The sequence below is a fragment of the Eretmochelys imbricata genome, chromosome 16, assembly GCF_965152235.1.
Source record: "Eretmochelys imbricata isolate rEreImb1 chromosome 16, rEreImb1.hap1, whole genome shotgun sequence".
Lineage (NCBI taxonomy): Eukaryota > Metazoa > Chordata > Testudines > Cheloniidae > Eretmochelys > Eretmochelys imbricata.
The window spans coordinates 25,502,010-25,528,142 of record NC_135587.1 but is presented as its reverse complement, the minus strand read 5'-3'; the positions used below and the strand labels follow the sequence as shown (position 1 = coordinate 25,528,142).

General features: G+C 43.6%; 1 protein-coding gene across 1 annotated transcript in view; it reads right to left on the bottom strand.

The window, feature by feature from the left end:
- SCAI (suppressor of cancer cell invasion) overlaps window positions 1-26,133 on the bottom strand; it is a 107,725-nt gene that overhangs the window by 15,092 nt on the left and 66,500 nt on the right. Inside the window, exons 4-14 of the mRNA XM_077835682.1 lie at window positions 22,125-22,220; window positions 21,362-21,448; window positions 19,992-20,090; window positions 18,258-18,354; window positions 16,461-16,559; window positions 15,090-15,242; window positions 9,605-9,706; window positions 8,659-8,760; window positions 7,366-7,444; window positions 5,011-5,110; window positions 3,221-3,302 (exon numbers count right to left, since the gene is read on the bottom strand). Of these exons, the coding sequence (XP_077691808.1) occupies window positions 3,221-3,302; window positions 5,011-5,110; window positions 7,366-7,444; window positions 8,659-8,760; window positions 9,605-9,706; window positions 15,090-15,242; window positions 16,461-16,559; window positions 18,258-18,354; window positions 19,992-20,090; window positions 21,362-21,448; window positions 22,125-22,220 (1,096 nt within the window). The remainder of the gene's footprint in view (window positions 1-3,220; window positions 3,303-5,010; window positions 5,111-7,365; window positions 7,445-8,658; window positions 8,761-9,604; window positions 9,707-15,089; window positions 15,243-16,460; window positions 16,560-18,257; window positions 18,355-19,991; window positions 20,091-21,361; window positions 21,449-22,124; window positions 22,221-26,133) is intronic.

Below are 26,133 nucleotides of genomic sequence, written 5' to 3'. Positions count from 1 at the left end.
TTCTACCATCCCTCTCAGCCCTCTGTGTAATTACTTAATTGCTTCCCATTATGTGGTATAAAATCGACTCACATGCATTTGTTCTAGATAGGCTTTTCTGCCTTCTCCAGACATAAGATATGACGATACCCCAGTTCCTCGATTCCAAATTCCGCATTCTCTAATTGGCAGAGGCCCAGGTCACTGCACTCCAACCCACCCGACAGGCTACATTCATTGGCAGACAAGAGAGCTTGCAGGAGATGAGGACAAAGCACTTTTGGTAGTTAGCCTGCTCCTCTGGAGCTTGCCCCCAATAGAAACAGTGAAGCACAAACCTGTCTCTACTTAGAAAGAGCTGCAAGATGACTCTTGGTCCAGGTTTCTCCAGTGGACTAACTATGAAAACCTGCTCTCACAACTGACTGGCCAGATTCCTCCTCTGTCCCTGTGGAAAAGCTGTGAGCTGCAGAGGAGCTCTTATAATGTTAATTACTCAATCTAAGCCATGCAAAGTGCACACTTGTCATGGTGATGGGCACCTACTAAATGTTCCTAAATAAAGCAATCCCCAGCTTTGGATGGGTACAACCCAGATATAAATATCAGAGGCATTCCTCTATCCTTTTTGCCTCCCACTCTACCCCCATAAGAGCACAGTGGTCAGCTCTCTTGCTTAAGTGCCCTGCTTGAGGAGGAACCAGGCGATATTTCTACAGCATGTTGTTCAGTGTGACTATGCATGCTGCGTTGATGGAGAAGAGATACAAGAAAATGAACGTTTTCTTTTCAAGACCTATTAGCAGGTCTCCTTTTTCCTAAGACCGTGGATGCAAAAATGTTTTAAGACCAGACACCTTTCCTAGAGATAACCTCTGCTGGCTAAGGAATAAGGGACAGTGCCTACATCCCTCAGAGGGCCAGTCCAAAGTCGAGTAGAGTATCTCACAGAGGTGCTGAGTCTCTCTAAGAGCATGACATCACTTCACGGCAGGACTCCCTCCCTGTCATCACCATTTAAATTCTTCAGGAGGAGAAGGAATGACAGAGTGCACATGAGCAGAAAGCAGCTTTTGGGAGAAGTACTATGAGCAATTCATGTTACTGTCAATACGGCTAAGTAGTGCCATTTAAATGTCAAACTAGCGACTGTCCTCTCTGAAAGGATCAGAGTAGTAGCGTGGAAAGAAGTCACTACACTGGCTCTGACTTTTCACACAGTTGCACAGAACCTCTCTCTGCGCTGACATGCTCTGACTACAAAGCATTTCATCTCCACTCACAACTCACCCAGGGACATTTGCCAACAGCACTAGTTACATATTCTTACTGCAAGTCACCAAGCACACTTGCAGAGCAATAACATGGGACTTGCATTTACCGAGGGCTGGGAAACACTACCACAGCTGGGCACTCCACTATTTGCCTCTCATTGAAAACTATATACATATTTATGAATGGTGATAGTTTTGTAAACAGTGTTAAGGACCTCATGTCTGAACTTCAGGAAATCTATTTCAAACGCTCACACTAACTTTCCTGAGTTCTCTCCAGAAAGTCACAAACAATGGAGTCCATCTAATCACCAATGTCCTACAAGTTCCTAGCAGTTAACACAATTCCAAGGAAGACCAAAGTATCCACTTTTCCCCTTGCACACAAGCTGGGGGTAGAGGTTTCTCTCTGCTCTTTTCTTCTGCTGGCTGGTTCGTGAGCTTTGGCATAACAACTAATGTACTGGATAAGAAGTTAGAGGTTTGGATCACTGACCAAACAAAGTAAAATGAGGAGCAGAACTCAGGCCAAGACAGGTGTTTGTCTTATTTACGCATAGAAATTCTACAGTCTCCACTTGGATAGGACCGAGTTATTCCTGAGTTTACAAAGCAACTTACTTCCAAAAATATTGTTTATGACTCATGAGAGATGCAAGCCCAAATGAGGGAATCCATGACCTCCACCTGCAGATCCCCTGGGCAGAGAACATGCATGTCCAGAGTTGCAGGTGTACCAAGGTTCCCTAATTCTGCCCTCTCCCATACCAGGCCTACATGTTTTTTCAGAAGCTGTAATAGGAAGGGAGGAAGAACGGTCTTGTGGCTAAGCTGGAATGAAAATAAAGAGATCTGGGTTTATTTCCATCTCTGTCACCGATTTCCTTGTGGCTGTGATCAAATAATTTATCCTCCTTTCTGTAAATTGGGATAATATCTACAAGCAAAGCATCATGGTGAAACCAGTTGCATTAGTGATTGCAAAATCCTTCAAGATGCTTTGACAAAAAGGCACTAGAGAAAAGCAGTGCAGTGTTACAACATTTAGGTCAAAGTGTTCCCAAATTGATGATAGACTCATTTTGAATTATATGATTACTGATATGCTGAGTCTTGTTCTCTATCACCCCTCTCTAAACAGGTGAAACAGACAATGGACACTGGAGAGAGAACAAGCATACTTGGCCACTAGACATCCCTAATGCTCCTTAGAAATACAGCTGCATATGTCCATTTGTCTAATTGTAAATAAGTCAAGTTGTAAGAGGAAGGCATCAGGAAGTGACAGTTTTGCATACCCAGCATGTTTCTGAACATTACATTCATTAATGAAATAATGTCATCCAGAGGTGATTGGTGCCTCTGGAATTAATCACACTTGCTTCCACATTAACAATCTACAATTCAGGTAATGAGGATTTGGCACTGAATAATTCTACTATGTCTCTACAGCAAACAGTTACAGGAATTTGTCATTTTTCTAGCACATATTATACAAGAGGAGATGCTAAATGTATATCTGATTTTTGTAGCACATTTGTCTTTTAATTTCTCTTTTTTTTTTTCTCATTCAGATTTTTTTTTTCAGATAAATGAACACACCTATTTACAAGGCAAAACTCTATTCATTGACACTTTTCTGCCATTTAAAGCAGCTCAGAGTAGGAGGGTTAGATATCTGGAGTAGAAAAGCAGATGAAGTAATCCCCACCAAAAAAGAAACTATCTTTGATATATAACAAAAATAAACCTCCCTCCCAATTTTAAACTGTTTTTTTACTCCAGGAGGATTTGTTACTTTCTAATGTGCTTCTGTTCTTGTTCCTATTCAAAAGATCAGATCCTGCCCAGCATGCACAACCTCGACAGAAAAGACTAAATACAACCCATTTATAGTTGGTTTGTTTAAACTGTAGACTACCTGTAAGCACTGTACTCCACCACACGTCTGTTTTCAAAAACCTTACCTTATAGGCAACACTGTTTGAGGAGTCCACAATGATAAATAGGGGCTTTCTTGTGAAAGGGTAGAGATCACCAGGGTGAAGGCTAAAAAGAGAAAGATGAGACAATTCACACAGCACTAGAACTTTCTGTGAAGCTGCTACAGAGGTCATACTGTCCTGCTCTGAGCGAGGAGGTTTCTCCCTAGGCACATAGCTGCCCACGTCAAAGGGATAACAGTAGGATGGAACAAGGCAGCCCAATACTCAAGTTGTAGCTCACTTTACAGGAAAAAACAAACAGAATATTTAAGCAGAAATTTTTTTGCAGTCACCCATAGAGTATTAGCCCCAAACTAGAGAGGATTTAAAGAGGTGATATAAAACATTAGAAATAGCTGGAAGACACAGTGGACATCCAGGATGATTTAGTATAAGTCGGGCCCGACCAAATTCATGGCCATGAAAAACATGTCACAGACTGTGAAATCTGGTCTTGTGTGCTTTTACCCTATACTACACAGATTTCACAGGGGAGACAAGCATTTCTTAAATTGGGGGTCCTGACCCAAAAGGGAGTTGCAGTGGGGTTGCAACATTATTTTAGGGGGGTAGTGGTATTGCCACCCTTACTTCTGCGCTGCCTTCAGGGCTGGGTGGCTTTTGGCCAGGTGCCCAGCTCTGAAGGCAGCCCCCCGCCAGCAGCAGTGCAGAAGTAAGCGTAGCAGTACTGAAACCACCCTACAATAACTTTGTGACCCCCCCACAGCTCCTTTTTGGGTCAGAACCCCTACAATTACAACACTGAAATTTCAGATTTAAGTACCTGAAATAATGAAATTTATTATTTTTAAAATCCCATGACCATTAAATTGACCAAAATGGACCGTGAATTTGGTAGCGTCCTAAGTATGAGGCAACAATCTTTTCTAGCCTTTCAGGAAAATAACTGGGGGGGAGAGAATGGGAATGTTCATAGGTAGTATGCAGCAGAGGTATCAGCCAGTGTTTCACCAGTTCATAGTTATCTTACCCTCTATTAGGGGAGTGAGTCTACCTGAACCCCAAATGTCAGAAACAAAGTGAGAGCCCCTGATGTCATCAAGCCCTTAATGATTTGGGGCTATGACCCCATGGAAAAACAGTCTGATCCTTACCCAGTTATTTCCTGGGTTGAAAATACTCAATTGGAGTCCTCGTTCTGCTGCTGCCCAGAGCTCCACTACTGCCTCAGTTCAAGGGGCAGAAGAGCAGTCAGTGGTCTCCTGGCTGGGCCTGAAGGGGTGCAAATTGGACCACACAGGACAGGGGGAAGAAAGGATGGATGGATCCATTCAGTCAGCAAAGAGCTCCAATAAGAGTCCTGATCCTGTTCCTCCTGAACATCCAGGATTTGGGGAAGGAATGGGGGCTTTTTTTTTTTAAACTAAGATAGCTATGTCAGTACAAGCACTAGCATAGCTGCAATTTACACTGGTAAAAAATAGCTACACCACCAAAAAACTTTTCTAGTGTAGACAAGTGTCATCTAGATGCAGGTGGAGATGATGGGCAGTAAATACAGCTCAACAGAAGTTAAGCAGCTCAGTCAGACTGACTCCTTCCGGGGTGCATTCTCTTGCCCTCGCACTCCTAGTTCAACAGACAGGAAACTCACCCATCTCTGAAGTTTTGTGACCTATGCATTTGATAAAAAATAAAAAATAAAAGAGCACACATTTTTTCAGAAAAGTTAAACAGGGTTTGGGGCATCTTTACCAAGAAGAAAAACTTGCTTGCCACTTACTTCCCCTTGCTGAACTCATGAAACTCACCAGTGCATCTCCTTGTAAGATTGGTTCCGTTTGTGGATAGCATCACCATTTATAATGTCCCGGTTACTGTTTGTAAGGACACCACCAAAATCATACGGACCTACAAATGTCAAAAAAGAGATAAGATTAGCTGTCATGCCACAACTTGGATAAAGTGATTATAGGTGTAGCACAAAAAAAAAAAGTAATGAATCTGAACTACTACAGTTTCGTGAAAAAGTGATTATGGAGAGTTTACAATTTACTAGCCATGCAACTTAAAATGTGTGTGTTTTGGTAATTTCAGTGACTAACCTTCTGGTTTGATACTACTGAGCATGTTGTAACTTCTACACTATTCACTTATTCTTCAAAACACTGTAGAAATCATAAGACATATACTGTAACCCATTAGGCTATGTAGTAAAAGGAATGCACATCTAGGTCAATAGATGCATCTCCAGGGACAAGAAAAGAACTTTACATATATTTCATACAGGACAATCAATACTAATTTTAAAAACCACTTGAATCAATACATTCTAGAATCAGAATTTGTCCTTCTAAGGAGTTAAGATAAATCAATTTCAAAATTTGAACTTTTCCAGGGCAGCCATAATGCCAGGCTTTGCAGCCATCAGAGCTCTATTAGGAGCACTGTAAACAAAGCTCATAAGTTGAAGAATAGTTGGTTTTTAAACCTAGTGACAATCCAACATTATCAGTCAGGTTTCAGAGCCAAAGTGATGGCTAGCTAGTCTTTGGAATTCTGTAGTTTCTGAAGTTCTAATAAAATATTATACACTTTTCAAAGCTATGTTGCTCTTTTTTGTCTGGTCCTGATGCAGGCTTAGTGATTATTCCACTAGGCATAGCATCTGGGCTGGCAGTTTAACTGACTAGTGGACAGTGTAGAAATTTTAAAAATTGCTGTCTCCACAGAAATATCAATGGTCCCTACAAGAGTGTGCTGGTACAGACAAGTATATATTTCTCAGTTTAGTGGGAGTAATGGAACTCCTCTAGCATTAATGGGATAATTGCATATATACTGAGACTTCCTAATTCTGCACAGTTGGATTTCATCTCCGGTATTTCATTTGCAGATAGTCCTTTCCTGTCTACACCTAAAAACCCCTTCCCTCAATAAACAATTACTTTTCACTTGTAAGAGAAGCTTTAAGGGGTCAGGAACAGAGCAAACTCATTTAGTGCTGTCACAGGTGGCTTAAGTGTGACCTATCAGCCAAATCTGGTCTGTATAATTTAACAATGCAACCTGCAGCTCCCGCTTTTTTAATACAGAGCACTACATGCTGGAAATTTTAGTTTTTGCAGGCCACACTTTCCTATTTAAAAACCACCCCCACCCCCCACCCACCCACCTGTGACTGCAATCTGATTCATCATGCAAGCCCCTGGGACCTGAAAAGCTGCCTGTGGAGCTCTCCAGAGGACAAAGATTGGGTGCCTCTACAGCAGAGTAGTAAGTTAGAACAAGGCATGCAGTGAAGTTAGCTACAAAGCAGGTTGCAAGGGACACAATATCGTTAAAACCAAACTGTCCAGTTACACCACACTGTAAAATGTTAAAAGCAATTAAAAAAATCACTGCCACAATAGAAAGTTTGAAGGGATTTTTTTTTCTTTTAGCATTTTGAAAGATTCACAAGTCATGCAAGGAGGATGGAACAAGCATGCATCTTATAAAGGAATGCAAGTCTCAAACAGATGAAGGGCAGACAATATTTAGGATGTTTCAAATAATTTCTTCCTTTAAAGTATTATACAAAAGTAACAATCTTTTGACTGCATTTGCACCAGTTGGCCAGTTCTAGATTTTTAGACTGGATCTGCATCCCAATATTCTGCTGGGTTGAACAACAGGGGAAGATGAGGTGAGGGGAATTATTAAAATCATGACAAGAGCTTGAATTGTCACAACAAACGTATAAGGAGTACAACAATCTCTGCAGAGACCCCTTCAGCCCCTTTACCACCATTTTCCTGAACATCTATTTTGATACTTCAGATTGGGAAGAAACGCCAGATGATGTTGAACCATTTTATTACAATAACTCTTCACTGATGGGCCAATTGACCCATGGGTCTTCAAAACTCATGACATTTTTAATATTTCAGATCTTTCAAAAACTTAGTCGTCCTTTGAAAAGATTTCAAGTCAGTAGATTGTGTGCTAAACACAGAATTGGCTGTTGTGTGTCCAAAAGAAAGCAAGTCTTGGTAGGTAGATGGGCATATGAAATTGGACTTGTCCTTTAAAAGGAGTGTTGCGAGATCTCTGTGGGCCACTTATCCTGAAATATAAAGCAAATTCAAGCCCTGCTCATGACAGGGAGCATTCCTTTATTGTACCTTCACTATCCGAACGACCTGAGGGAAACACGCCAGTGGCCGACAAGTAGATTAGCAGCACACTGTTCGCAGGCAGCTCCTGAAATTCAAGCAAAGGAAAGGGGCAGGAAGAAAATTCAGACATTTCTTGTAACATGCAACATACATTCTGTATCAGCCTGATAAAATCATTGGTATTTACAGGTGCAATTCCCCTGCCCCAGTTGCCCTTCAGCCTTATGTGGCTCCTTTGCATGTATCTATATCGCTTACACAGACACTTCTTGAATCAATGGGCATTTGGGATAAGAGTGGCCAGACTGGGTCAGACCAACAGTTCATCTAAGCCCAGTATCCTGTCTTCCAACAGTGGCCAATGCCAGGTGCTTCAGAGGGAATGAACAGAACAGGCAATCAAGCGATCCATATGGGTACACACAGTGATGTATGCTGCAGAGGTACTCAGTTGTATCTTTTTAAATATCTGTGATACGCTGGGTTCAGAGGTTGTAAGAGCACCATTTCCCGCACATCCCCTCTTCCCTAATATCTAGTGAGACACAGACTTCCTGGAACGTGGAATCTAAGAAACTCTCCAGCTGGCCCAGAATTCTGAAGGAGGTCTTAGCTCCCAGCCCCTCCTTCCCCCGCAAAAAATGGCCTACAACAAAAATAATATCCCAAAACTACTCAGTTGGGCAACTTGCCAAAAAACAACCCAGGGTGCTGGATCCTGCACGGATCTGTGCAAGAAACTCATATGCATCCATGTGCCACCTTTCCGTTCACTCCCTGCATGGGAGCACCGACATATCAGAGACCCCTGCTTTCTGGGGGAGAGACTGAGCATGCAGGCACGCACAACACCAAACACAGCCAGGAAGTTTCATTTTAGGCTCATCAGCTGTGAGACTGCTTCCTCTGTAAAGAAACAAGTTGTTTTTAGCAACTAAATCCCCAGGTTGCTGCTGGTACAAACAAATATACTGGGCCCTACAGCTATATTAACTGGAAATGAATTTAGCCACTGTACCTTTGTAGAATTCTTAGTAAAGATACTTATATATTTAGATCAGATAATCTGCCACTGAGACAGACAGAGAAGTCATTAAAACTTCCATCCTATGAAGAGGATGGAGATTAACCCTTTGCCATTTACTTTACAATTTAAAAAGGCTACTAAAGGCTCAGTTTTTGGGAGGGGGGGGAATGAGGGGGATCTTCTTGACTCAAGTCACTTTTCTTTAGCAAAATGTACCATTCTAGAGATTTTTTTTTTTAAATCAACTGACAAATACACCTGATTTTACAAACCTTAAACGCTGCTGCTAAGAACGTATACAGCTGGCTGAAGGTAGGTTTATACAGCAAGTACTTATGGGGATTTTCCCGCCTAGCAGGTTTCTCAGTCGACTCCTATTTGAAAAAAAAAAAAAGCACACCATGTATATTCCTAATATAGCTTTATCTTCAAACTTCCATTTATCTGAATATTCATCTTCAATGTGCTTCCCCAACGTATTGGTCTGCCCATGTAGCATTCTCTACTGAGTACCACAGTAACAAAGTTCATGTCAGAAACCGTTTGACAGTCCATATTCAAGCTTACAACTCAATGCAACTTGCCACCCAAATCCTGCTTTTATCCTGGATTATAATTTAGAGAGAACAAGGTGAGAAAATGCAGTCTCCAATTCAGTTAGTTCCCAATCCCTTAATAAAGCTCCTTGACCATATCGTCAAGGACACAATGTGAATATAGCACACGTCCGCTTCAGTCTAGTGCCTCGTTTTTTACTTTATTCTCCCAAGACAAACATTTTCTTCCATTTTATTTGTACCTCAACACGCTGCTGTGAAGTGTGCCGACAAAAAACAAGGACTGGCAATTCTTCCCTTTGTCTACAGATGAAACACAAAATGCATCCTAAATATCTAGACTACACTAACAGGGATGACCCAAATGAGAGGGACAAACTGCAAGTCCAATAAGCAGAAAGAAAAGAGAGGGGCTTTTGGGAGGACAGCAAACAAAGTCTTTCCGTTATAACCGAACAATACTTGCGACTGAAGCTTCCACATATAATAGAGAAGCTATCCTTACCCAAGTCCAACTCTAGAGTTTGAACTCCCTTTCTGTAAGTATCAGAATAATCGTTATAACAACGTAACTGCCATGCTCTATGTATAGAGCAGAGAGAAGATCACCTAAAGTTAACAGAATTCTGTTGCCAAGTTTGCAACTGAAAATGAATCTCACCTGCATTCCAGGTTTGTTCATTTGTGAAGCCAAGTTCATTGGTTCCCTTTCCAGTGCTTGCAACATTCGGAACATGTCAACCGTTAATTCACTGAACTTTACCTGCAAGAGGAACGCTGCCATCACTATTGTATCCTGTCTGGCATACGGTAAATAGGTACCCTGCTTCCTAAGAATTACCCAGGTAAGAGCATTGAACGGTGTACTGAAAAGATTAGAGTGCAAGACTATACAATGTCTAAAAGCACCCAACATTTGGTTAAGATACTCGTAACCCCACTGCTGACATGGAAGTATAGAGGTAAGATACGAAAACCACTTGACCTCATTGTTAGCTAAAGACAGAAAAATCCCCCAGTCTTTTTGAAAAGATGTTTGTCTGTTGCATTACCTGTGCTCCAATACGTCTGTTAGTCTGTAAGGTGCCACAGGACTCTTTAACCACCTGTGATGTGACCCTCATATGTGCAAGTGTCACATAACAAGCAATGCAACAGATCGGGTTTCTCCAGACAGACTGTCCCACAAAAGACATGGCACTAGCACGTTTTAAATGTGCACAACAGGCTTCAGGTGTCAGAGAGAGATCATTCTTAACTAGCATAATGGATACAAGTGGTAAAAAAAGGTGTGTGTCAATGGGCTGATATGGAGAGGTCACTTACCTTGCAGTAACTTGAGTTTGAGCAGTTTTGTCGCTATGGGTGCTCTTTCGTAGGAGGTGCCCATGCACTCTTGACTAAAGAATGCAAAGTACTGTGTGCAGGGCTTCACCTAACAGCACCTTGTGCCTCCAAATGAGGGCATATAACAAGAGGCACGGACCTGCCGTCACTCAGTTCCTTCTTGACTGTGAAGCAGAGCTCCACAGCTGAGAGAAAGGGGGAAGGGAAGTAGAGCACCCATAGGAACAAAACAACTTGAAGAACTCAAAGTTACTGCACGATAACTAACCTCTTCTTCAGGTATGTGTCCCTATAGGTGCTCCACCATAGGCGACTCCCAGCAGTAACTCAACAAGGAGACCAGTCGAAGGCATTTCAAAGGATCACCACCAAAGGTAGCATCATCCCTGGAAGCAGGTAAAATGGCACAATGCTCGGCTAAGGAATGAACAGAAGACAAATTGCAGTCCTACAAGTTTCTGTTACGGGAACGTCTTTCAGGAGAGCTACAGATGTGGACTGCGCTCTAGTGGAATGTGCTGTCACTCCATGAAGGGGCTGCATCCCAGCAGATTCATAACAGGTTAAACAGAAACCTGAAACCCATTTCAAGAGTCTGAGTGTAAATCGTTTGTCCCTTCCTCCTCTGTGCAGTCTACAAATAATCTGGGAGAGGCCCAAAACGTCTTAGTCCTGTCCACGTATAAGGCAAGAGCCGTTTGGACATCTAGTGTATGTAGGCTGGCCACCACTCTGGAAGCATGAGGCTTTGAGTTCCTGGTATGTGGATCTCTTGATTAACATGATATTCCAAAGAGCTTTGGAAGAAGTAAGGATGTGCTACAGCATAACCATATTTCTATAGAAGGTAGTAAATGGTGTGTCTGCCATCAGAGCACTGAGCTCTCTCAGAGGTTCTATAAAGAACCAAGTCTTGAAGGAGAAGTGGAGGAGAGAACAGGTAGCCATCAGTTCAAAGGGGGTTTTCCTCAGGGCACTGAGATCCAAATTAAAAATTCGCATGGGGGGGCCAGAGGCCATACCAGGGAAACAAGTCATGTAAGTCCTGGAGGAATCTGGCTGTACTGGGATGGGCAAAAAACTGAGAAGCCATCAAAACGTCGAAGGCAGTGATAATGGGCAAATGTACTCATTGCTAGACAGCATGTCCACAAATCCAATAGTTAGTCTAGGATTTTAGAGAGCAGAACACCTCTTTAGTCTATACAAGCACCAGAGAACACCAGGAATGCAAGTATTTTTAGTTTTGAAGGTAAGTTTTGCAAGTACTAAGTTTCCTGCTAGATAGGAGAACTGACTAGACCTTATCCAAACATATTAGCTCCATGCTCAAGAACCATCTAGGAACCATGCTCTCAGATTCGGGGGGGAGGGGGTTCGGACAGACCAGGGTCCCAGAGTTCTGGGACAGGAGATCCTTCGTGAGAGAAAGTCTGGGAGGCATTGCCAAAAAGAGGTGAAGGAGGTTCAAGTACCACACTTGTCTTGGCCAGAATGGCGTTATGAGAATAACCATCCCTTTCCTGTTGCAGTTTAAGGTCTTCAGGATCAGAGGTAGAGCAGGTAAGCACATCACAGGATATGGGGCCACAGTGTTATCAGGGCAGTCTCTATCCCCCTGCTGATTCATATGTAAATAAGTCTCCCCCTGTTTTGATTCCACACTGCTCAATTTACATCGGAGACAGGTCGATAGCTGTCGATAACCTCGAGTTCAGGAGAAAATCTGTTTCTCCCTGGGTTTGGTCACAGACTTTGAAGCATATCAGCAAGTATCCATAATTTCTCATATAGTACTTCCAAAATATATGTATTATGATATTAATCACCAGTAAGTCATAGGCTGTCATAAAAGACCTTACTAAATACAATTTTTTAATACAGTAATTTGGATTCAGTTGAGTCAATTACTTATCATCTGAGGTTCAGACCCTCATCATTAACAGTTAAGAGATATCTCCCCCGGCCTTGCTAGTTTGATGGCTTTGTTTATCTTTAAAGTAAGTATACCTTCATTATCTCTGCTTGTCTGACCAACCTGCTTGTCAGGCAAATACGCATTCCTTTGTCCAAAGTGTGTTTGGCAAGCAATGCATAAGAACATAACCAGCCTATATGTATAACTTTGTACACACAACATACAAGAATATTAATGATCAGCCAGAGCCTGCCACCTAAGGGCTGAAGCCCAAAGCCTGAGCCCCACCGCCCCTCGGAAGGTGGGGAACTCACTGGCTGCTTGCTCCTCCAGCGTTGCGTCCCAGGTGACTTCAGAGGGGTCAGGGCCCAACCCCTGCTGGCAGCCCCAAGGCAGGGCATCCAGGAGTGGTGCTTTGCTACTTTGCCCTCCCCGCCAGCCCAGGAGGCTGTGGCCACAAGAAAAGTCCCTGGTGGCCCCATGCGGCCACAGTGGTCGCATTCGAGAAAAACTGGTCTAGATCTCCTCCTCTGAAGGCTCAAATGTATGGGAAAAGTCTGCTGCGGATGGTACCGTAACAGTTTAAAGAGCTCACATTTGGGACCTACTAAACTGTCTCTGTTGCAGAAACCAAGTTCCCAGAGACCCTTGAGTCCTTCAGGGTGTGGATGACTGAGTCTGTCAGCACTGAAGAGCTTGGACCCTTTAAAGGGAAGGTCATTTTCAACCATACTCTGCACCTTTCTCTGGAGACCAGAAGACTGGAACCAGGATGCTCTTTGCATAACCACAGGCAGGTATGTGGCAGCCCAGAGGGAGGTTTTAGCTATAAACTGACCTTCTGAAATGAGGGTCTGAAATTGTTCCCACTGATCCCGTGGCAGATGGTCAGTAAAATGTGTGAACTTGGAATATGTATTAAAATCGCATTTCACCACAGGGCTTGGTAGTTTGCCACCTGAAATTGGAGAGATGCAGAGGAGTAGTTTTTTCTACCCAGGTCTAAGACTCCTTATCATAAGGAGAGAGTCTAGAGTGGGTTTGTTGATTTCTCTATTAGCCGCATCCACCTCCAGGGAATTGGGAAGGAGGAGGAAAAACAAATATTCCATTCCTTTGCTCATTTACAGGTGGGGTGGATAGTAGCAGGTGTTTGCTAGACTGCGCAAATAGGCAATAACAGAGCCTCATTGATTGGGAGAACAATTTTCTCGAGAAGTGATATTTAAAATGTCCACCAAGGAGTGTTGAGTCTCCTGGACCTCTTCTCATAGGATCTGGAGGGATGGTGCCAGGCATTTCAGAGGGGTTTGGAAAGCCCAAAAGTCATCAGCATAAGATTGCTCTCAGTAGACGGACGCAGCGGGGTGTGATGGTATGGTGCCAAAAAGAAAGCCCTGTACCAGGACCTTAGAATCGAAAGCAGGATCATCCCTCGGGCTGAAAGGGGAAACATAAGATATAAGTGCCAGTACTGGAGTCCAGCTGGGGTTCAATCTGGGAGGATTGTGGTTGGAGATGTTCACGCAGTACCAGGGATGGAACGTTTATAGAGGTCCATAACAGGGGAGATTCCAGTTCTTCCAGTTATAGAAGTGGTCCTCTGTGGAGAGAAATGTGGAGAGTGCTCGTGGGCTATGGTATCCAGAAGTCTGGTCAGTACTGGAACCTGGAGAAGGGGTCTGGGCTGGAAAGAAAAGCATGGTACCAGAGAGGCTTGTAGAGGAACTTCTGACATCAGAGCTCTGGTGCAGGGAAGGCCCTGACAGTGGAACGTGAGTGGGAGGCCAGCATGCATCTCAGTGCACAAGACATGCGAGTCGGTATCCAGGGAGATGGCTGCTTGTACTGTTTATTAGAAGACTTCTCCTCATGCTGCTTCTTGTGCAGTACTGGCAGCTTGGTACCGAAATCAGACAGAGGCCCAGCTGTACCCCTGGAGGAATGTGAGGTCTCCTGAGAGTGGGATTAATGAGGCTTCTTCTTGGAAATCCGAGCCTCTGGAGGTGCTGCTGGAGCTGCAACAGCCACCGGAGCACCCTGGGATGTTGAGGTTGACATGCAGTGGGGGAGTGAACAGACTCCACGGGGGCTTCCGAGTGTGCCATTAGCAGGTGCTTCAGCCTACTCTCTGCCTTTGCAAGGACTACCTTGAAATACTGCACAGACCCTACACCTTGATGGGACGTGGGTGGCTCTGAAGCAGCTCAAATGCCCATCACTATGGTGAAAGACTTGAGGCAGGTCTGGCAGGACTTAAATCCCAGGGTCTTCAGCATCACCCAGAGCGCTAATGGACCAAAACAGAGGACTGAAAAATATGGGGGGAGGCGGGGGGGGGGGGGGCGCGAAGCGGCTCAGAGAAGAGTAACCACCCTTCTAAGCACAACTGTGTTAAAACTAAGAGGAGAAATAAAATAAAACAAATAAAGGAAACACTAAGAATTGCTACATTTAAGTAAGGCAGGAGGCTGAGAATGAGTGGATGTGCATATCTCCATATTGAGCTGCAGCCAGTTGAGAAAGAACTGAGTGGCGGTCGGTCCAGGCTCCTTATATGCCCTCATTTGGAGTCACAAGGTGCTGCTCTGCTTTGCATTCTCCAGTCAAGAGCACTTGGATGCGAGCGTATCCTATGGTGGAGTACCCATAGGGACATACACTCGAAAGAACAGGACAGAAAGGATAGTTCTTGTTGGTTATCACTCAGGTTTTGCCAAACTCTCAGCTAATTTACTGTCACTCTTAACATCATTGCTAAAGGATTTTATATTTGCCTCTTTTGGACTCTGCAATTTCCTTTAGTAGAATCAGAAAAAACCTAACTGTTTTCAATTCCAATTGAAGACTGAACATACAAACAATGCCTTGTCTCCTTTACCTGGTTATTGCAATTCCCAATAATTAATGCATCTGCAAGAGTGAGCTGTCCCACGATCATTCCCTGCTCCAGCAATGGGGCCCCTGTTTCAGCCAGTCGGTTGGAGGTGATTACAATGGTATTGTCATCATTTAAAACCATCACAGGATCTGCCTGGAAAGAGAACCAGCACAGACCATGAACTCCAAGGAAACCTACAGAGTCAACGACCACAAGCAAAAGGGACTATATCCTGTCACTCATAACAGACATCCCATAGCTGAAGTGAAGACTACTTTATGTGTCTTAATAATGTGCCTTTTATATCCTAAGGCTGCAGAGCAATTCCAGCTTGGAAAAGGAGCTGCTCTTAGGGACTAGAAGAAAGTACCTTGGATATTTAAACACAAATATTTGTGTGGCAGCACTTTAAGTGCAGTTGAAAGGAGAACGTACCATTCAGGATAAGCCATCTGACTTAGTTTCCCAGAATCAGAGGAAACAAACTTCACTAACACAAGCGCAGCAGGCAATCCACATGCAGCCCATGCAGATAATTGGTAACACTTTACATGGCAGAAAAGACTTGCATTATTTACATTTCTCTTCTTTCCTAGAGAGAAATAAGGACGGAAACAAGCCAACAGTAGTCCAGCATTTCAATCTAATAATGATTAAATACTGGAGCGTAGGTCTTCGTACACATGAATGTGCATACACATTGTACAAATGAGGTGATCAGGAAACTGTCTCCTATTTTAGAGAAGAAATCCTCATTTTTCTTTGTAGCAAGACATAAAAAGGGCAATATTACAGCTATGCCAAGACATACTGTCAGTATAACTGTTAAGATTATACTGTATTTTCCATTACATATTGCTTATGCATTGCCAGAATAATATGCCAATACTGCAAGCATCAAAATATACTTATTTGGAAGTTACTAACAATACAGTCAGAAGCAGGCCTCCCACAAAGATGGGCCTGTAGCTGGCAGACCTTCTATAGCAGTTACTATGCCAATGGCTATGTTCTGATCCCAATGTCACCTGAACACCAGGTGTAAGAAGAGAGGTGGTGGATTGCTGAGAGATAGCAGGTCACAACCTCACGTTTCCACTAGCTGCTAGCTTTATGTTGCTTGAGCAGATCTGGCTCTGATGTCACAGGAGCCTCCTCAACAGCTCAGCTAATGCAGAATATTTCATCAGCAGACTGGAGAGGTGTGTGACACACCTGCACACAAGACTGTTCCTTACTAGCTCGCTCCCCATGGCATGGCCTCAGAACAATCTGCAGTGAAGAGTTCCCATGTTTTACTTTTAAAACAAGAGCGAGTTTTTTGGACACTTTCCAACAAACTGCAGAGACCAAAGTTTCCTTCACTCTCACCTCAACAAAAGCCGCCACCTCTTGAAGAACCAGGTTCCACTCCACCTGGTCCTCAGTGTTAAAGCGGTGAGTGTAATCTTCAATTTCATCTGACAATTCCTGAGGTAGAAAGTCCAAAGGAAGAGGAATAATGAATAACTCTTTTGGAAGGTAAGGCAGTCACCTCTCATAAATAAGGCGGTCTCAGCACTTCAGGGATGAGACATCTAAGCAATCTAATTATGGAAGTTTTGATGGTCATTACCCACATGACCATATCCAATCTGGAACATGGCCAAAAAGTTGGCCAGCATGTGCTACTTCAGGAGCCAGGACTCCAGGTACCCTTACTTTGCCCTCTGAGAACACAAATACCTTTCAACAAACCCAAGAGCAAGGGATGGCACTCATTTACTATCACAAGTGCTGACTCAAATCTAAGGTTACAGATAACTTTCAACAAGTTCAAGAAGTGAATGCCCTGTCCTTTCCCGATGCCTCCTCTGCTAGTTTGTGCTGTGCAGCCCTTTGGTGTCTGTCCCACTGGATCCAGACAGGCAAAGAGCAATGCAGCCTACATAAAACAGTCAACACCAGGATATGGCTTGCAGCAGTGTAGGAAGGTTTGTAGTGGTAAACACCCATTTTTTCATGCTTTGTGTGTATAAAAAGATCTTCTATACTTTCCACAGTATGTATCCGATGAAGTGAGCTGTAGCTCATGAAAGCTTATGCTCAAATAAATTGGTTCGTCTCTAAGGTGCCGCAAGTACTCCTTTTCTTTTTGCGAATACAGACTAATACGACTGTTACTCTGAAACTTGGGAAAGTTTGGTGTTCCTGTCATTACTCTTTGGAAAGCAAGACTGTTGTGAGAAACAGCCATCCAACTGCAGACACCCATGCCTACTTGGATGGTTTTCCCTTAATATGAAGTCTCTTCAAGTGGAAATCAGCAGGTCACTGGAGCGTAACATTTTCCCTAAACACAATAAAGTATCTAATTTGGTCCTGGATATTCCCTCAACTCTAAACATACTGAAGATGGATTACTGCTTGATGACATACCCTGGACTGTATCCTAATCCCTATGTATCTATTGTCCCCCAAAGTCTGAAGCAGTTCTGAAAGGTAAGTCTTTCCCTCACCCCCACCATGCGCATACACAGACTAACTTTCCTGTCCCTTAAAGTCTCAAGCCTTTCCCAATCTGGTTTCTGGAAGTGCACAATAGATTCTTCTCATTTGCAAGAAACACCTCACAGACTCCAGGTACCAGATTGGAAAGGAACACAGCACTGTGCCGAGCAGAAGGACTAGAATCAAAATGGGAGGGATTTCATGGAGACTTTTGAGGTCAGAGAGAGGTGGGAGCTACTGGCAGGGGAGAAGGGAGGTGCACAAGGCTAGAGAGAAGACCCCCAAAGCATTCAGACAGCTGAAACAAGTGTTATATTCACATCCACACTGTCTGGGGTTTATCCAAACCCCACTTAATGAGATCTGCCTTCCACCAATAGCAAAAACCACTCTTTGGTCAAGGGCTCGGGTCATTTACGTCTACATGATGCACAGAACACCAAAACACATAAGGATGTTGTTCCTCCCACTGCAGCTCCCAAGGCCAGATTTAGTTAAAGCTGTATGATTAACAGGAACAGCAGCAGCTGAGATCTTGTGTGTGAGATTTCAACTGAAAGAGATATATCCTGCATGCCGTAATATCCTACTACATGCAGGAAGAATAGCTCTCCATGACTAGTGGCCTGTATTGCATGGGCATGTACACTTTCCATTGTCCTCATATCATTAATTTACCTTTACGAGGTCCTTCACAACATCCATTTTGTTGAGCAAAAGACAAACCACTATAAATCTTGCATAGTAACGCAGCTTCTTAACCACCAGTTCAGGCCTGAAAAATAAAAATAAAACACCAATGCAGTGGTCATGGAAAGAGACGATCTGTGCTAACCCAAGCATGAATTCAAGCAATGTAGGAGCTGCTCTAATTTAGACCTGCTGGGCATAATCCCTAAAGGGCCCCACACATCAGCTAAGGACCAGCAGAGCTCTGTGCTGCCTCGCACACATCCCCTACTCAAATGTGGGATGTGGATGGGTAGTGCAGGAGTTGGCTCTACTGGCTTTCTGCCAGTTTATGGTCAGAACCTGTCTCCTTTGAGTTATCTGCTGAGGGATGACAAATGAGAATCTGAACCACTGAGTCCAACCATCAGAGAGAACAAAAGATTAAATATCTGTAAGTTCAACTATGGGACATAATGTCTGATCACATTTTCACCTTTGTAAAATAAATCTGCCACAGTATTTAAAGGGGACATCTCTGCCAAGCACATCTAGTCTGAAGGAGCTCTGACACCCCGACCGGAGTGAGGAGATTCTCCAAGGAAAAATAAGCTAAGATCTGAGGCCAACAATAAGAGACACTAAAATGGTTGTTTAGTCTATCTGCAGACTTTCAGAGGGTATGCTCAGAAAAATCAGTAAGTTTAGGCTCTGCTAACCAAGTCCAAAATGCTTGAGTGCCTGTAACAAACTTGGCAGGCAATTCTATATTGCAGTGATCATCAGTATAAAACTCACAAAAATCAATCCAAATCACTTCTTCTCCAATTCTAACTAGCCACTGACCTCACCTCCCAGCCAGAGCACAGGACTGACAACCAGAACCTCCTGAGTTCAGTGTCTGCTAATACTGAAAAAAGAAAAGCAGGATTTGAGGCACCTTAGAGACTAACCAATTTATTTGAGCATAAGCTTTCGTGAGCTACAGCTCACTTCATTGGATGCACTCAGTGGAAAATACCCACTGAATGCATCCGATGAAGTGAGCTGTAGCTCATGAAAGCTTATGCTCAAATAATTTGGTTAGTCTCTAAGGTGCCACAAGTCCTCCTTTTCTTTTTGCGGATACAGACTAACACAGCTGTTACTCTGAAACCTGCTAATACTGAATCCTCCTAGTCTCTTGGGAGCCTGACGTGTTAGACAACACCTCACAGCATCCTTCTGAATGAGCCCTGCTCCGGATGGCTCCCCATAAGAACGCATCTCTCAGGCTTTCTGGAATAGTTAATGGACAGGGAAGACCACATTACCCTAGTCAAGTGTGGTAAGGCTGCCAAACTGCCAACATCACTGCACTTCAGAGAAGTAAAAATAAAATGACCTGTTATTTCCTCTACTTTGCTTCTGGATGAGCAAGTTAATCTCCCAGCTCTAGAACATTACGGGGGTATTCCCAGTGACAGCACTGATAACAAGGGCTGGGAAGAACACAGATGAGCAGCTGAAGGTCTTCCTTGCTGCTGAACCCAATTGCTAATCCTGCTAGTCTCCAGACATGGCTGGTGGTTCTACAATAAAGTGTTTAATCAGGGTTGTTAGGATTAACAACGACTTCCTCTGAGGAGCTGCTCTTACACCAGTTATTTTCCCTTAATCACACTTTAAAATTCAAGGTTGCTTCTGCTCATCGCTCTAATCCTGGAAAAAAAAAAAAAGGGCAAGATGCTGGTGCAGTCATACCTGTCCTCTTTATTGACTTGGGAGTAATATGATCTCTGTCTAATAGCTGAATAGAAGGAGAAGGCCTCATTCAGGTAGCTGGTTTCAGACGTCCGCAGGCTACGGGAGAAACATATTACCTCACGGCTCCATGTGTAGGTTCCTGCCACCCATACCTCCCGCCACTGACACACAAGATGCTCTCTCTCAAGTGAGTGCCACATTAAAAAAAGCAAGTTTCCCAACCCCAGCACATGATTGAAGGAGATTCCAGAGCTTCAATTTTGTTTCAGACAGTCTAAGAAAGTAGCCAGCAACAAAGACCAGATGTCAGTACCTCATGCCCATATGTACAGGTGATATATTAACATGGAATATTTAAAGGGAACAACAGTTTAAAATCCCAAACTAGTAACTAAATCACTATGCAAAGTCAATGCAACATATATGGAAGACTTTAAAGTGACCCTTGAGGTCGAAGAAGCAGACTTTAGCACTGTCAGTAAAACTAGCAGAATAATATTTGGGCATGAGGGTCATCTTTGGGATCCACTTTTTGATTCTGCAATGAATCTTTTTGGGCAACAAATGCTGTGAGTGGCCCCTCCTGAGGCCTTCTTGTACCACGCCTGAGGGCATGCCTACACTAGAAATATAAGTCAACCTAAGTAAGGTCGACTTACAACTACTGCAGTAATTACTATGGTGGTTCACATCCACAATACCCTCTTTCTGTTGGTGGTGCACATCCTCACTAGGAATGTTTCCACAGACTAGAGAGGGGCAGTGAGGGGGGCTGAGAGCCTGGCCAGCAAGGAGCCGGGCCAGCTGTTGGTCTGGGAACCAGAAGCGGGGATCCAGGGGGCACCTGTGCTCCGAGCTGGGAGGACACAGCCCGACTGGGAGCAGGGAACCCGGAGAACAGCTGGGCTCTAGCTGGAAACCCCCACGACCCCAGTGACAACTGGGCTTTCTTGTCAATTTCATAGTTCCAGTATGGAGCTGCAAAATTGACAAGAATGAGAGCCAACAGCAGATGTAAGTAATGCAGTGTCCACATGGACACTGCGACACCCTAACTATACTACGTACACCCTCCACCTCTCGGGGAGGCAGAGTTATTATGTTGGTGTAAGAGGGCACTTACATCAGAGGGAGGAAGGCTGTAGTGTGTACCCTGACTAATTAGGTTGTAGTAAGCTGCCTTATATCAACCCAACTCTGCAGTGCAGACCAAGGCTCAGTCACCTGAGAGTACACGATTCCTCCCAACCCCATCCTTCGCCACTGGCTCAGGAAGGAAATTGTTCTGGAACTATCACCATGTATGCTGCATGGGGCCATGAGCAATACCACTTGTCTCCAGCAGACACAGAAATAGATTCACTTACTAATAATGGTAGTAGAGCTGCCCAATCTTGGAGGCAATTTCCCCAATCTGCCACCTCTTCAATCCATATCGATTGTCCAGTACTTGTCTATTTCAAGCAAGAGAAAAAGAAGAGTATTAATATATCCCATGCATTTCCCAGAACAGCAACCCATCCAAATCCAAGTCAAGACACCATTCTAAGACCAAATCCTGCTTGCCTTATTTACGTGGGTATTCGTAACAGCCCTTAGAGAAAGTTTTATAATCTAACATGGCATTTACAAGCCAGCTCTGGCAGAGTTGTGCACACATTAGAAGGGGCACATTGCAAAACAAGGGATTTCACAGCCCCAAAAATGTGTGACAGCTGGCGGGATCGTGTTTCACAAATAACGTGAAAGAGGGTCACAGCTTCCTGAGAACACTCAAGAGAGCCGGGTACAGTTAGGTGTAAAAGATCAGCTTGAGTAGCAGCAAGACATTGCACCCATTCTACATGGGCACACAGGTGCACTGCAGAGACCCTCAGCAGGTTAAGGCAGTGTGCATGTAAGCAGCCTGGGAGTTTTTGGTTTTGTTTTTTAAAAAAAGGTTACAATAAGAAAAGATTATATGCAACATTTTTTGGTTTAAATTTTAAATTTAAACTCTTCAGGGCAGGGACTGTCCCTATTGTGCTGTCCCAGCACAGGATGAAACTCAGTCCAGGCCTCTGGGCACTACCATAATACAAAAAGAACACTGCAGAATTATTTGAAGATGGTTCTCAGGAGCATTCTTACCTATGCTGCTGTTGAAACTTCCAGAGTTTAGTGTAAACATCAAAGGTTCGCCCAAAATAGGACTGCCATTGCTTCTGCCCATACTGAGGCAAATCTCTGCAACAGACAAATGCAGAAGAATTGCAGAATACATCAATCAGCCCAGAATATGAGATGCAAACTCGGTCAGATTTTTGTTTGGGTGGGGTGTTTTGTTTTTTTTTGTTTTAAAGTTAACGTTTGTATTCTTAAAAAAAGGCTTGTGATTTTCTATGACCAGTCTACACCTGCAAGTTCATGTTCTGCCTCTGTGGGTAGACCAAATACACCACAGGCAGAAGAGGTCCTGGGTTCAGGCTGCAGGCCAGTACTTGGGTTCATACTTCCTACTGGCACTGCAGAGTTAGGGCAGGGGCACTTTGCTAGAGACACCACACTAAACTGGGTCAACTCATGAAGCAGCTTCTGCTGAGTGAGTCAGACAGACACGTATTCCCACACCCCTTATGCTCAGGCAGAATTATTTGGCCCCTGCATAGACAAGACTGGGCATTTCATTAACACTAACAATTCCCAGACAAACTTGGACAACAACATGAATATTTGCTAACGGTCAGTTTGTCACCGATTGAGAATGGGAGAGAAGGGTAGAGTAATGCAGAGATCTGGTGCCTTTAACTGCCTGGCATCATTACCACCCACCCCATGCAATGTCATATAATCTACAAGGCAACACTAGAATCAGAGGCAGGAGGAGGATACGCTGGCATCAGCTAGCATTCACCAGTACTTGGGACATAGCCTTTTGGGGGCTAAGAAGGTATTTTTGCTCTGAGAGCAAAGACTAGTAGCAAAGAGCCGCTACCTTTCTTCAAAATCACCCACACACCACCACTCCAAACACACTGCCCTGCACTGCAGTATAAACTCATTTTCACCTGCACAAACACACACAACTCTCCCAGCACAACACATCCCACACACAAATCAAACCACCAGTATACATAATAACCCCCAAAATCACTCTGAAGCCTAGAATGTTTATTGGGTCACCATGAAGTGATGGAAAACAGCTACCAATACAGCTGAGAGCTTTTTTTGCTCAGAATATCACCAGATTCAGTCTTCACTAGGATTCAGTCTGTTACCACCCAATTTTAAGTTCTCCGTCATTTTTGGTTTTTTTGTTGTTTTTAAACTCAACTTTATGAATTACACCTGTGCAACAGCAAAGGCTTTTATCTACCAGAACATCACTATAGACTGTGCATTTATAATACATACAACATATTATTATGATGTACTTGCCTCATCCTGCTATGCCTGGAATTAGGGGATGGCTGCCACAATATGCAAGTACAGCAACAGCTGGAGGGAGCTAATGCCATGTGTGAATTCACAGAATGTGTTTACATGAAGTAGGCTGGTGGGCTGTGCAGATGCAGACACACATGTGCATGTGTATAGATGCATGATTTGGAGTGGAAAGGAATTCATGTTTTCCAAGCTCCGTGACTGTGCCTTTTTACCACAAGGTGTCAGGTCTCTTGACATCAGCAAAACACAAGACACTCTCTACATATTTACTGTAACCCTGAAAACAACTCCCAAAGGAAACGGCAGAGTTCTTGCAGCTCCTATGCTCACAAGCAGGCAACTGGAAACTGCAACAAAAGCAGTTATATGCACCAAATACTAAATGAGATACTAAATATCATCCACAGTCAGGAACATACTGCGGAGACTTCAGTTGTACCAAAATCTCCTCTATTTTTGGGCAGAACACATCATTGTTTGGTTACTCTTAGACACTATGTTACGCAGCCTCTATTACTGTTGGCAGAAATGGGAAGTTAATGGTCCGTGGAATAAAATTAAATGGTCCCCAGTGATTGCCCCATAAGCCAAATCTCCTTGGAGCTTGTGCTGTGTAAGGGCAACTTTGGTATGAAACAATTGTTTATAGACCCCTCCCTAAATTACAAAAGGCAGGCCCATTTTCCTAAAGCCTGTTCTATTCCAAGGCAGAGAGAATACTGATTTAATTCAAAGCTCCTGTGGATATCAGACTGCATTTTTACACAAAAGGGATTTAAGAGGTTACACAGAGAAATTGCCCTATATTTCCTCCAGGGAACTTCTGCTATAAAATGCTATAACAGGCTATCAAAGCCAGTTCACCTGGAGCCTCTATTCCCACTTCCCCATAGCACTAAAGGAGATTCACCCTTCTAGTTGCAGACATACACTAACTGGCTGGGAGCACAATGCTTAGTGTACACAAAAGGACATGGAATGTCAGATAGAATGAGGGGGCCACAAATCGCATTTCACTGAGATTTAATGTGACAACAATATTTTGGGATGCCATGACAATGTCTCCAAAAATAAGCAGTTAGGGCAAATCAAGCATAATCCAATTCAAATCTTGGATTAGACAAATGGCTCTCTCCATTCTTCATCAAGGGCTCAATCCTGCAAGGTGACTGAGGCAGTTGAATACCTCTCAGTCTTAGGCCCTACGATTCCATACGCAAACCAGTTATCCAAGAGTCACTGGAGTCAGCTGGCATGTGCCCGTGCCCAACCCTCATCAGCTCACACTAACACTACAGCACTTATATGAACAGAGCAAAGGTGAGTGGGGAGACAAAGCATCACACTTACTACTGGAGACACCTATGCAAGAAACAAAATGGCAGAACTTACATTCCATGGGACATTCTGTGGAGGCAGAGTTAAGGTGGTTTTGCTACCTTTACTGTGAATTTCCATGTTTTTGAATATATTTGTTTGTAGCTACATTATAAGGATTTTAATCTTTAAATTCCCTAGACATGCTCCCAACCTTACTTTCACCCTAACAGAGAGCCTTTTGTGAGGGTATCACAAGCAGCTTGGCATGAACTCCATGGAGAAGACAAAAATATCCTAGCTCCTTGAAGTCAACACATTCAACACAAACCTAGGGTGGAATTTCAAGACAGGCATACAGCCCACATTTCAAGAAGGCATTACATTTAGTTGTTTTTTAATCAGGTCAAGAATTTTCTTCAGGAGAACCCTATCCCAAATCAGTAAATTGGCTCACCTACTTACTCTACATACTGAATAGCCGATCATATCTTCTATAAACAGAGACATTCTGAAGCCCCACCCCCAATAACAACTTCAAAAAGGAGGACAATTGCAACCTCCCAGGACCAAAGATCTTTAGCAGAGTCCAGCAATGCCCCTGAGATGGGCTATTGCAATATGAGAAGGAAACCCCCTCACTTCTCTCTTGCCACTACTTGGCCGATGACTACTTTTTACAGGAAGTCCCCCTCCCCTCACAGGAGCAGAGCTGTGCCCAAAGGCACCAGGGGAAGGGATGGCTACAGGAATGCAGCCTCTTGCTGATCATGCCAGGCTCTTTAGAGGAATAAAAAGGAATAAGGCAGCAGAGTGGGATTTCCACAGCAGAAAGGAGCAACATTGTTGTCTAATCTCTTTAACAGAACTCCAAGTGGGTTAGGAAATTAATATTGCTGTGCTTATCCGCCAGCTCTATTTCCCACACAGCATGAGGGAAACTGGCTGACTCATTTTATGCAAAGTGAATCAGTTATTGGCGTTATCCCTACCAGCCTGGAAAACCATTTCAACAGCTGTTGCTATCGTGATGCTGCTGATGCCTGAGAAGTTACACAGGAATTGGCCAGAAAGCAGGTCCTGCCAGACTCCAGCTAGCTGCTCCTAGGGTCTGAAGCAAGTGGATGGAGTCAGGTCTGAATGGGATTCCATATGGTCGCAGGGCCTACTGTGAGAAACGTCATGAGCTTCGGGATACCTCATGCAATAAACAGGACAAGTTTGCTTCAGGAAGTCTTAATGAATCTTAACACTTGTTTTCTGAAGCATCATAATCCTTCCAAACTTTAAAGCATTCTCTCTGGCCACAGACTCCCCAGGTTGTCAAAGAATAGCTGTGGAGCATCAAAGCAAGCCCCTTGCTGCAATCCTCATGCTGCTTTATCCCCAGCCCCAT